Source organism: Pteropus medius, unplaced genomic scaffold (assembly GCF_902729225.1).
Source record: "Pteropus medius unplaced genomic scaffold, Ma_sr-lr_union100, whole genome shotgun sequence".
In the NCBI taxonomy this organism is placed as follows: domain Eukaryota; kingdom Metazoa; phylum Chordata; class Mammalia; order Chiroptera; family Pteropodidae; genus Pteropus; species Pteropus medius.
This window is the reverse complement of record NW_024345601.1, coordinates 6085966-6099181: the sequence shown is the minus strand read 5'-3', so window position 1 is coordinate 6099181 and position 13216 is coordinate 6085966. Positions and strand designations below refer to the sequence as shown.

The following is a 13216-nucleotide window of genomic DNA, read 5'->3' as shown; positions in this document are numbered from 1 at the left end:
GTTTTGGTTTTTGTTTTGAATGCAATCAGAAACCTTTATTCTGGTCTTCATTATTCATTAAGCAATCTACCCCAACTTCTTTATCTCTGCTCCAAGCAGCAAAAGCTGCATCCAGGCCTAAAATAGAAGACACAAGTAGTGGAAGACCTTGTAGAGAAAAGCTAACAGGTGAGATATTTACTTATCCTGGCTTAAGTGAAGGTAGAATAGAAAAAGTGTGTTAGCGTGATATTCCAAAGACTCTGTTCTTCAAAGCTGAGGCCTGCAGCAGAGGTACTAGATAAAGGACATAAAACTATCCATCTCAGGAATCTGGAGAAACCAAGCTGATGGACTTCACTTTTCTAAAGAGTTGGTCTATTTCAAGTTCGTTCTTGCCCCTTGAGATAACCCTTCAGGATACCCCACACACACACAAAAAAACTCTAGGTACTTATCAGGTAACTCTTTCTTGGTGTGCTCTGACCTCTAAGTGTTGCCCCTCTCTCCTGCCCCGGCCCCTCCAAATCTCATAAGATCTCTGGTGTTTCAGTTTAACTTTTTGGCATATGCGAAATATTGGACTCACCATTTTGCATCTCCTCAAGTTTTTGCTGCATTGATGTCTCTCTGGTAACTTAAAATAGTGTCATGCATAATCTTTCCAGTGTTTCTAGTTGTTTTTGGTAGATGGGTTAGTCTACCTTAGGCAGAAACCCCTTTCTCTGTGTGATTTTAATTTGCATTTCCTTCATTATTAGCAAGTAAATCATCTTTTCACATGACTATGGGCCATTTTTATTTTTTTATGAACTGTTTGTTAAATTTCTTGCTCAATTTTCTATCAGATTCTTGATTTTCATCTCTATTTTTAGAAGTTCTTATGTATTAAAGACTATGATAAAAAGTAGAAATTTTTTCCTCAATTTGTAATTTTTCTTTTTTAAACATTGCTTATGGTATGTTTTTCCATTCAAAAATTTATTATGTTTATGTAAAGTCAAATATTTCCATTTGGAGGTTATTACTTCTGTGTTTGGAGGCATAATTAGCAAGAATGTTCTGCTCCCCAGCTTAGAGAAATTCTCCAGCGTTTTTTCTGTAACTGTGTCTTTAATGAATATGTTGTTGAACAATTGAAAAATGATCCACTTTCTAGAGTTGGCAGAGTGAGAAAAGATACAATGTGGTACTAAGTCCATTTGGAAGTTTCAAGTTTTATTTTCCCTTCCTTAACATCATCTTCAAGAACTAATTGAAAGAACTCATGGACACAGTTACTTTTATGTTGTCCTTGAAAAGCTTGGGAGCCTATAAGTCGTTTTTTGCTTTCTTTTTTGTGTTATACTTTTCCTGATTTCTCTCATCTACTCTCACATCATCAATGTTACTTCTATATTGATATCTCTCGAATACGTACATGTCTAATTCATACTCTTCTTCCTCAACACTGGATGCAAAAGCTTGTTTGACATTTCCACTTAAATATTTCAGAACTTCAGACTTCGTATCTAAAATGGCTTTCTTGCCCTTTCCACACTTTCTTGTTTTATATGTCTTCAGGTATTGACCCTCTACCATTTATCCACCCTGGCTCAGAAATTAGACATCTTTGAGTCATACTTCTTGATTGTAAACTTCAGTAAATCGTTATTACCAAGAGTGCAAGTTCTGTATTTGAAGTTATCTTCCTTCAAAGAAAGAGATTATAAACTGGACCTCTCCCATCCTTGCTTCATTCTCACTCACAGGCATACCATCAAATTTAATACAATGCAGCCTTGATAAGTATTCATGTAATAAAAATGAATTTAATCTTCTGTTTAAAAATTACAGAAATAATTGAAACTGAAATTATGGATTTTCTAGCATGTTATCTGTATCTGTATTTGTATTTTCAAATGCCCTGACCCTTGAAGTTGTGAAAACATAATAGATTTTTAACTAAGAAGTAAGAAGGCACTGACTGTCCTTTTGACTATCTGGAAAATTCCTCTCTCTCTCTCTCTCTCTCTCACACACACACACACACACACACACACACACATTCCCTTATTGCTACACTCAAGCAACAGCTTCAGTCACAACAAACAGAATGACATGCCTTCTGAAGCTGTGCAAATAGAGATCACGATGAAAATTAAAGACTGGATTTTCAGCTATCCAAAATGGCATCATCTGAGAAGGTGTCCTAGGGAAGCAAATTAAACCATTCGTTTGTGTTTAAACACAAACCTCACTGCGAAGAGAATACATCTTTCTCTTTTTAGGCATGTCTAAGGCAAAGTAAGTTTTGTTTTTATTTTTTATTTTTTTCCCCTCTCTTTCCCTTCAAAGGTTAAGCTACATAAACTCACATATATACAAATTTCTCTAAATTTAAATTATAGGTTGTTCTGATTAAATCAAGTTTCCCTGCTTTCATGCTACCAGATCTCTATTTTGAGAAGTTGTGTATATATATGTGATTATTTCACAAATTTGAGAATTTAGAAGATGACAGCATTAAAGTATTCAAGAAACTCAAACCACTATTTCCTACTTTAACTTTTTCTGCAGAAGAAGTTGAATCCCAGGAGTATTTTTAAATTTAAGAGGGCAATGGAGAGTGACAGAACAATTGGCAGTCAGGCTGTTCTAATTCTCTATTAATCAAAGACTATATTCTTTCATTCTTTCAGCTCAAGGCGAGGACACGCCTAGAGTTTCTGTGAAAAGCGAAGGCTCCTGCGACACAGAAAACTCTACAAGTCCTGATGGTAAGGTACATAAGTGATTTGCGCTCCTGCAGACTGCAAATCTGGCACATTTTCTGAGTGTAATCTCGGATTAAGAGAGCTATCTATTCTATGCATCAACATATTTAGTTAGAACAAGGTAAAGTTCAAAACCATTTTCTACTAGAAACTAATAAAACTGGCAGCTTTTAAAAAACTGACGCTAGCTCAGTTTAAAAAACAGCATTGTGCCTCCATTCACTTGTACCTAGCAATACTGAGGCCACACTGGGTAATTTCAAGGCTAAATTGGACTGAAGTCTAGCTGGTGAACTTGATGGAAATATCACTTACTCCAGAAAGTGCTTATTCAACTGTTACTCCTGCTCCTTCTGGAGCCCTGGCTTGAGTTTAGGCTAAGGCAGTTCCTGGACCTTCATCGCTTTACTTCACTGTATCACATCAAATGGTTTGGCTAAAAACATAGCGAGTCTTTAAAAGCACCTTAGAAATATATTTATAAAACCCTTTTTTTTTATTACCATCTCATTTTGAAGGTATCTGAAGATTCTGAGCCTCAGCAATATGAATGTACCCTTACTCCTGTACAACATACCCTTTGAAATATCATTACTTGCATTAGAAAAACTGCTATTTGAGCACACTTGATTTAATAAATATTTAATTCCGCTGTCCCACAGAGCTTAGGTGAACCAGAGTTGGTCAGTGAACAACTGTTTTTATACGTCATGCTGTTTATATACATTGTGCTACCTAACCTTCCCCCTACCCCCCTAAAAAAATGGAGATTACTTTGAGGTGATAACTACCTTGGGAAAAATTCAGCCACTGGTAAAAGTTACTTGGTGATTTTAAATAGAATTTTCTACGATACTTTGTATTTCACCATGTTACATGCTCTTTTGCACAAACTGATTTTTTTTCACTCGTGGGCATATATTATCTAGGAGAGTAATGTTTTTGAACATCAGATCTATCCATTAAGTCACCCCACATTAGTCATGCTCAGTTAAACAAAACCTGCCCCAACGTAGTTGTGACTGTATAGACATAGTTCTTAACTAATTTTTTACAAAGCATGTTCTGAAGAATAGCAGGACCATACAATTCTCATTGAGTAAAAGGAAAATAAATGTAGGAAATCATAAGTTTTAATACTTGCTAGGAGATTCACCATGCATGTTATAGGCTCTCAAAAGTCTCAGCTGTAAAGAAACTTATTCACACAGTTTAAAGTCGCTTTTCTCAAATTTAGTTGATAATGGAATGCTTTATTTAGTAACATTTATTAATAAGTTTTGGAATTAGTGACCCTTGGGTTGGAGGAAGAAGAAGAAAAAGAATATTTTATTCTGCACGCTCCCACATTGAGATGGGCAAACTTATAATAACTTTGTAGACCAGGATTGAAAGTGTACATGTTACTCTCTTTATAAAGGTAGAATGTCATTCTTTCTTTAAAGCTTCTTTGGGGTGTGAAAAACAGCATCTGCCACTATTCTACTTGAGTCGAGATTTCGTGTTCAAGAAAAAGAGACTTGAGTTATTGATTTTGTGCAAATAAATGAAAGTTACCCAAATGAGAAAAAAAAAAAAAAACAGGTTTCTTTTTTGAGCTTATAAGTGTTTCGACCATTATCACTTGTGTTTAGCCAACTCAAAGGCAGGCAGGGAAGTGGGAAGCCTTTATATTGAAAAAAGGGAAGGGTCAACGCATCCTCTGATTGGAGGTTGTTGGTATGAAGAAGCAAGACTTGGGCTAACCAAAAGTGGAGTATCTTAGGTGACTGGCTTGAGAACATACCTCGCTTTTCCTGGTTGGTCCTAAGTTGAAAGCATGGGGCAGAATATGGGGAACCTGGCAGTCTCTCACCATTCTGAGCTAATGGCTGCAGCAGCTGTGGTTGGTTGCCCAGGCTGGTTGCTACAGAGGTTTTAAATCTATATTCTATTGTTACATATGGTCTGGCCATTGTCCTTTTTTATATTGTCTCTCGGTTTATAATATGGGCTTTGATGCTTTAAAAATATCAATCTAATTAAACCTATTGACCCTTGAAAATTTCCAAAGTGATTGCTATGCCTGCTCTCAGCTACTTCTGGACAATGGCAGTAATTATGCATTCTATTTTTATGCAAGGGCTCACTTAGAACAATACACACAGTAAAGTAAAAGCACAGGTTTTATTTCATCATTGCTGTGTGATCTGGTTAGATGTTTGGCTTTTCTATTTCATGGGGTCCGTTGCCACTGCACCCACGGGCAAGTTTGCAGGGTCTGTTTTGAATTTCAAAATTGAAAACATGGCAAAACAAAGAGTCTTATTGACACAGTCATTTCAGAGGGAGCTGCTTACCTCTGCAGGTCAGTGATCTCTTTTGCTTTGTTTTCTCTTTATTTTCATAGACGTCTATTAAGGCCTTTGAATTTACCTAAGAATGGTAATAAATATACCCAAAATGTCTACCCCAAAAGCTGGTATGAAACGACAACTCAGCTTTAACAGTTCAGTAAAGAGGCAATTTCATCCTCACCAATAAAAATAAATAAGAATGGTCCCCAAATCTGAAATGAATGAAATGAACTGAAAAGAGGTATAAGATAGGAAATCAGAAAAGTATAAACTCATAGTCCATTTTAAGGTGTTTAAGAGATTGGGGTTTAATAAATATTTAATCTTTTTGTTTTCCTTTCTGGTTACAGTTGAAATGAATAGTCAGGTTGACAGTGTAAATGATCCAACAGAGAGTCAGCAGGATGATTAACTAATAGGTAAGTGCCCCTGTGGTGGGATTTTCAATTGATTAAACTGGCCATAGGAACTGTTTGTAAATGGCCTATTAGATTTCCCTCTGCTCTCCCAAGTCCCACAGCATGGCTACGGCTAAACTTTAAAAATCTTTAGACCAATGACACAGTATAAGGAGCAGAGATTACTCCAGGAGCTTGCCATCTCTAAGGAAAAGGGTAAGATTGGTTTTCTGAGCTTTGACAACAACAAAAAAAATATTTTTCTACCCATCTCACCCCGTGGCCTCCTGGAGTGATCAAATTATTTCAGCAACCCCAAACTGATTCTGAAATATTACTTTTCCAAAAGTTACCTGCTGAGTTACTTTAGTATATCTGTTTTTAAGCACTACACTAAATCTTTGCTCCAGAGAATGTGTAAAGGCTCTTGGGTATGTTTGGGCAGAAAGAAGCCTGTCTTAGGTCCTAACCTTTCACACCACTACCTATGGATCTGTGTGTCTGTACAAAGGTTTGTTGAGTTGAATGAGCCTCAGGGAACTCCCTAGGAAAATGAAAGTCTGGGCTAGATCATGTTTGGGAGTTTTTCCAAACCAGCACTAAATCCGTCAGCAGAGACTGAAATATATCTAGAATGATGAGTGGTCTGTAAAGCTTTTCCATATCTTGAGGCCTGGTGAGAAGAATTAGAAGAAAGAAGTCAGGCTCGCTATTCCAATTACTAGCTTAAAATACTTAGCTGTGAAAAACCCTATGGAATAAATAAATCGTGGGTCATCCAATATAAGATACAAACGTGCTGACACCACTGCCTCCCAGCACCTCCCTGTATTCCCTGTATTTTCTCAGTAGGTCTCTGCACTCTCCCAGGAGGCCATGCTGCACCAGACTCTTGAGCTCCTGCATCACAGCATAATACATTTCAAGAATGTGTGAAAGTACACACACATCTGTCCTTCCCATCATGGTCCTGAACATAAGTTAAAACTAAATATAATAACATTTGCATAATACATGTACAGCATAGGACCACTAAAAATTATAAACGCATGCAAATATGGTCTTATAAACATTTCTTCTGTTTTTGTTAACCTTATTCATGTATTTTAAATATCCTGCTAAGCCGAATAAATGATACAGTAGAGGTGTTTCCATTAAAAATAATGAAGTGAGACTAAACTTGAAAATTTTAAATATACATTCTTCAGTGTTGCCTTACTTTTTGCCTTTTCGTTACCAACAAATTGTAGATTTCTTGTCTAGATTTTTTCTTACAGACACTATTATTTTCTTGTGTGATCAATATCTAGATATAGTACCAGGACAAATCTGTTTTCCTTGGTAAATGTCAAAATATTTTCCTCGACCATCAACACCAGTTTAAAACTTTACACTAATGCGTTGTCAAAATTTAGCGTTCAAAATTATTTTAAGGAAATTCAATTTCTGGAAGAAGTGGTTTTCACCAGATCACTTAGCTGATCAATGAAGTTCACATATTCCCAGTACAAAATTCTTTGATGACAGCTGTCACAGAGAACAGTATAACCTGAGAAACTTCACTAATTCCCACAGAAATATTCACACAGCTAGGTTTGTAAAGGTTATCTGGTAGATCAACAGGAAGAAAGAAATTAACTTTTAGTTTTGTGCATCCTACCTTTAAGCAAATTAAAGAACTACAGTGAAATTGAGTTAGAATTGCAGAGTTCCAAGACACAATACAGGAATGTTTCATGTTGTATAATTTATAATTGTAAAAAATCAGGGTTATCATAAATAACAATAAAGGAATAGATTAATGAACCAATAAAATATTCTACAAATATAAAAATAATTTTTCAACAAATATTTTGGGGAGCATGGAAAGATGGTTATGGAATCTAAATCCTTAGTTCTAGAGAAATGTGGCAGGTGAAGTATGGCTTTCGGAGTGGGCATTAAGAGGCCTTGTTACTTCCATTTTTGCTCACTCAGAATGCTTGCTCTTAGTATCCAGCCACCTTGTAAGAAGTTCAGGCTTTTCTATAGAATGACTAAGGCCACATAGAGAGAGATCCTGGAAACTGAAAGGTCATCTTTGATATTCTGGCCCTGGTGGATACCACCTGGAGCAGATAAATTGCCCAGATGAGGCCAGACTAGATTATAGAATCATGGGAAATAATTTTAAAAATTGATGTTTTTAACCACTAAGTTTTGGGATTGTTTGTTATGAAGCAATAGCTAACTGAAAGAGTGGGTATAATGCAGAACCTCTCCCAATACGATGCTTAGAAATGAGATAAATTATAACAAAAATATTTCAAAATACATAGCTCAAACTGACATAAAAGCAAAAGTGGCAGAAGTGAAGAAGAATGTGAAAGCCAAAACAATAATCTGGTGAGCTGGGGATGCAGCAGCCTTAATGACTACAGACTGGTTGTCAATACAGAGATAGGCCTTATGGCAAAGGATTAGGCTCCATTGCTCCCCTGGGCCCCTGAGCCACTCAAGGTAAGGAATTAGAACTGGTACCTCTACATATATAAATCTGGGACTCCCAACTCCAGACATTAACAAGGAGACTTGGGTCTGCCCATGGTGCTACAAGGGGAAAGAAAAAGACTCCCATGATAAATAAAAAACACAAATGCACCATGAGTTTGAAACACATTCATGCCATCCAAAGTCATATAGTAACATATAAACTGAGAAATTAATTTAATAGTTGGTTATAGATCCATATTATTCCTGCTATAGGTAGCAAAATGGAAATGGAAATGTGAAAGTATCACTTGGAATTCCTACAGAAGAAAAAGATTTCTGAAGATGAGATGAGACTTAGAAAATACACAAGGAAATGATTCATCAAAAATGAGAGTTTGTGGGGAAAATTAGAGGATAATTAATACTATAAGAACTTCGGAGAATAGAAAATCTTAAATATTTTATAAAATAAATACATTTAAATGACAAAAAGATAAAAAGTAAATATAAAATGATAAGAAAAGAGCAACACTATGAAAAATTAACAATTTGGAAAAAGCAAATAAAAATGTAGCGATATAAAAGACACATGAGGAGTTATGAAAGATAAGAGAATAACCAAGATGTTTTGTATTCAATATGCATTCTAAAAGGAGTAAGTAGATTGTCAATATTTGAAAGACAATGGCGAGAATTTATCAGAATTGATAATAGTCATAAATTATAAGTAAAAAGAAGAACAATAAGGCACAGGAAGGATTTATATTTAAAATAAATCCACACATAGGCACTGCAGAACACCAAAGAGAAAAAATTAAAGCAATTTGAGAGAAAGAAGAGTTACCCAATAAAGAAGTCAGTATTGCATGGACAGCAGGCTTCCTAACATCAAGAGTTTAGGTCAGAAGACGATGGAATAGTTGTGAGTCTTCAAAACATGGATAAAAATAATTGCCAATATAGAGTTCTACACTAGTTTCAGTATCATTTAAGAAAATGATATTTGCCATTTTCGGGGGAAAAATTTTCTACTCGCTTTCTTTAACAGTTCCTAAATGTTGCATGGCAATAAAAAGGAAATCGAGCCCAGAGGAAAGAGTAGGGTGTAGGAAACAACTGTGACCCAAGAAAAATGTAAACACAAAGGCAAATCAAAATATATATGATTATAAATTTATAATAGTAATCAGTAGATGGTTAAAAAAACAGAGGAAAACAAAATTACTGTTTATATGCATTTTGTAATATACAAAGTAATACTACATGTTTCATTATATGGATACATGTTTGTAAATATAAATGTATGTAAAGGTATAAAAACATGTAAGTTATTGATTCACACGGATAATTAGGATTTGGTAATTTCTACAAAGGAAGAGAAATAGTTTCAATTTATCTGTGAATTAAATTATCTGTAAATAATTTAATTTATCTGTAATATTTTATTTTTAAGCAAAATAAAAATCATAAGGGAATTTGAAAAATATTAGCACATTAAATCTGTATAATGGATATATTTTGGGTATGTTATACTATTGTCTTTAATTTTCATCATATTTACAATTTTCATTTTTAAAAATAAAATTTATGATTATGTATATATATATATGTATAATATAGAAAAATCCTGTAAGGAGATACTTTATATATTAACTATAGAAGTTATTGTCAATGGAGGGATTACACAGGATTCTTTCTTTTGTCTGCTTTTGGATATTTTAAATATTGGCTACAGTGAGCACAACATTGCTTTTACATACACGTACACACCTTGAAGAGTATTTTTTCAAAATGACTCATAGGATACCAAAGTAGAAAGTTAGCTCAGAGATCATCTGCTCCAGTTCTTTCTTGTAGAGATGTAGTAATTTACAGTGATAGAAATCAGATCAACCATTGATTCCAGCAGGAGTGGGGTTAATCATTGGAAAGGGAACTTCTTGGGATGATGGCAAGGTTTTATATCTTGATAGTGGTGTGAGTTAAATATACGCATTTTCCAAAACAAATTGAAATGTGCTTGGGATCTGTGCATTCCCTATATGTGTATTACACCTTATTTTTACAAATCTAAAAATATAAAGAATATAGGCTCTTCTAAGTCATGGTATCTTCTTAGAGTTCTGTCATAGGTGAAAGACAGCAGATAATAAGTAAAATCTCAAAGTGGTGGTATAACCATCAATGACTTGCAAATCAACATTATGTAAATCATCATTATTATTTCCGTGTTGAGCTCTGGGAAATAAAATGTGTGAATGGGCCTAAAAAGGGAGGACACATCAATTCAAAGTTAGGTTTTTAAGAGAATACTTGGAAGAGTTGAGTTAATTGTCCCCATCAGCCGCAGCAAGTTGTCAATGTAGCATACATCATATAAGCAGTGACTTGCGTGCTTTTTAAAGATATACTGTGACAGCAATTACATCTCAGATATCCAAAGTTCTGTTGTTACTAGAGAGTGATGATCTTCTCCCAGCGCGTTGTCCAGGTTCTTATGTCTCAAACAAAGAATTGAGCAAGACACCAAAATACAGCAGAAAAGAAAAGCTTTTTTAGAAGGGAAAATACACTTCCAGATGTGGAAGCGGGCCTGAGAAAGAGAAGCGTGGTTCAAAAGGCCTGGTAACAAAGCCTTCGGGGTTTTTATCCCTTTTTGCTGTGGGTGTTACTTTTCTTAGAGGAGTGGGCTTTCTTGATTGACAACTAAGATTGACAGGACTCAGTGATTCATCATTTTGCTTTCCGAGCATGTTTGTTCCCAGAATTCAGTCTGTTATAGTGATATTAATGAACTTCTGGGGATATGAATCATATTATAAAGATGGTATAATGAGGCTCAGGTGAGTTGAAGGTTCATTGCGCAGGTGCGAGTGACTGGCTTATACTGGTACCTAATTCTCTGCCTACTGGTTTCTTTGTATGAGTTAAAAAATGCCTTTTGTCTTGCTTAATTGCGGATAGATTAGAGCATACTCCTTCTAGGATAGGATGACCTCAGTGTCTTTGCAGGCAGACTCAAAAACCCCTAACTTTCCTGCCTAGCTCTTTTCTAACCATCATGAACCCCCTTATTATTAGTATGGATGCTGAGAGACAGGAGGTCTCTTCTTCCAATCTGCTTTCTGCTGAGAAGTCCCTACCTATAGCTGTTTCATGGAGCTCTTTCCCTTTCTGCCTCAGTCAGGGTTGGGTCTTGGGTTTCTTGCTGAAGTGCCACCTGAGGCCCTAGACAAGGAAAAGAAGATACAAACTTGTCATTTAAAAAATATATCTATTAATATCTATTATTGATTTGCCTATTAAGCGAGTAAAGGGAAATAGGCTTGGTTAATATATTTCTTAAAGAGTAAAAAAGACCTTTGGCCTAAAGTCCCTTCCTCTTTCAGACTGTAATGGCCCTGTCTAACTTAACACCATTTCTGCTTAACAATGGACTGATGACCCTTATCAATAGCCAGAGGATCTGAGTTGCCAGGGCAATTATCAGGATTTGAGGGAGAGGGCCTTTTTCCAAAGAAAAGAGGAGAGAAAACTTAACTAGATTTACTAAAAAGATTAACTCTGCAAGAGATGTTCCATTTCATTTCCTACTAAAAGATTAAGAATTTTACAAGTGATGTCCCTTCTCACTATGATAGTCAAATAAGATATTCCTAGGCCTCTTTGAAGGATGAGAAATATTTAAATGGTGGTACAGTGGTCCCCATTTACTCATGGTTTGCTTTCCTGGTTTCAGTTACTTGATGTCAACTGTGATCCAAAAATATTAAATGGAAAATATCAGATATTTTGAGAGAGACCACATTCACATAACTTTTATTACAGTATATTATTATAATTGTTCTATTTTATTATTGGTTATTGTTGTTAATTACTTTCTGCATTTAGTTTATAAATTAAACTTTATCATAGGTATGTATGTAAAGGAAAAAACAACACATATAGAGTTGGATACAATCCACTGTTTCAGATATCCACTGGGGGTCATAGAACATATCTTCCTGAAGATAAGGGGCAACAACTGTATTAAAAAGATAGTCCTTGCTAAACCTATGAAGATGGCTTATCTAACAAATCTAACAAATGGTTTCTCCTTGTCTTTGGCAGGGGTACAAGACGAAGTCAAGGAACAGAGAAATGGAAGAAAACGCCAGTCCTCAGCATTACAGCTTCTCCTAGTCCTGGAGGAGAGCAGGAAGACAGCAGCGCTGCTGTGGAGGGTGGGGGTGGGGGGAGGCAAGTCCCACGGAAGGACTGGAATCCTTTGCGCTAATTCCTCCAGCTGCATTTTGTTCTGTTTACTTTCAGAAAAAGAAAAAAAAAAAGTTTCTTTTAATTTGGTGGGGTGACCCACATTAACATATCTTTCAGGCTCTATTCCTGTAATTTCTGTCTTTTCTCTCACAACTTTGCGCCAGAGTCACGGTTTAACGTTCACATGTGTATCCTGGGCCCTGTCTGCTTTCTTGGTTATTTCACAAAGCTGGTCTTATGGTGGTTTCTTCAAAGAAAGGAAAGAAGACAATTGTTTGATAGGCTACAGGCTAAATTTCAAGAATCACCAAGCACGATGGCAGTATAATCCACAGACAAAGGAGGCAGGATAAAAAATGGGCAAAACTCTCAGGAATCACTTGGAAAAAGGTCAGGATAATGAACTGAAAATGGTATGTTCTTCAGGGATTCCCAAGGTACAGTTTTGTTCCATGTGGTTAATAAGAAAATGGAAGCAGGACTTAATCCAGAGCAGAGTACAGAGGTGAAACAAGGAAGGCAGTCCCTCAGAGTCCTCAGGTCTCTCCCCTCACCGGCAGGAGAGCACAGCTTTCACACCCACTCTCAGCAGAGCTTGCTTGGTTCCTGAGGTCTTTACCACATGCTTCAGTATGGAGCCTCCCAGTGAGATGCAGCTTTGCAACACCTTTAAAATGGATGGCACTTTTCTAGGTCTTTTAATGAAGAGAGGGGGCTGCTGAATTTATGATTCAAACATATGCCTGTGAAATTAAAAGTTCCACTTGAAATCTCTCTCTCTCTCTCTCCCCCTATATTATATTTATATTTTACCTCCCCCCCCCCCAATAAAAAAACCATTCTATCTTTACCCAAGGTTTGATGGCCCATAGAGCAGATTCTCACTTGAAGTTAGAGACAATTAGAGGTCTTGCTTGCCATTTTGGCTTTCTGGTCTGCTTTTAAATGATGCAATTTGCTCATGCCAAGTCCTAGGCTAATATAATAACTGGTCCCCTCTCTCAGCAGATCATCGATT

The 13216-nt window shown here is 36.0% G+C and overlaps 1 protein-coding gene across 1 annotated transcript in view; it reads left to right on the top strand.

Annotated features, from left to right (window-relative positions):
- Window positions 1–12967, top strand: part of MACROD2 (mono-ADP ribosylhydrolase 2) — a 1804338-nt gene extending 1791371 nt beyond the window's left edge. Inside the window, exons 17-19 of the mRNA XM_039874459.1 lie at window positions 2661–2738; window positions 5422–5490; window positions 12052–12967. Of these exons, the coding sequence (XP_039730393.1) occupies window positions 2661–2738; window positions 5422–5483 (140 nt within the window). The 3' untranslated portion in view covers window positions 5484–5490; window positions 12052–12967. The remainder of the gene's footprint in view (window positions 1–2660; window positions 2739–5421; window positions 5491–12051) is intronic.
- The last annotated feature ends 249 nt before the right edge of the window (window positions 12968–13216 follow it).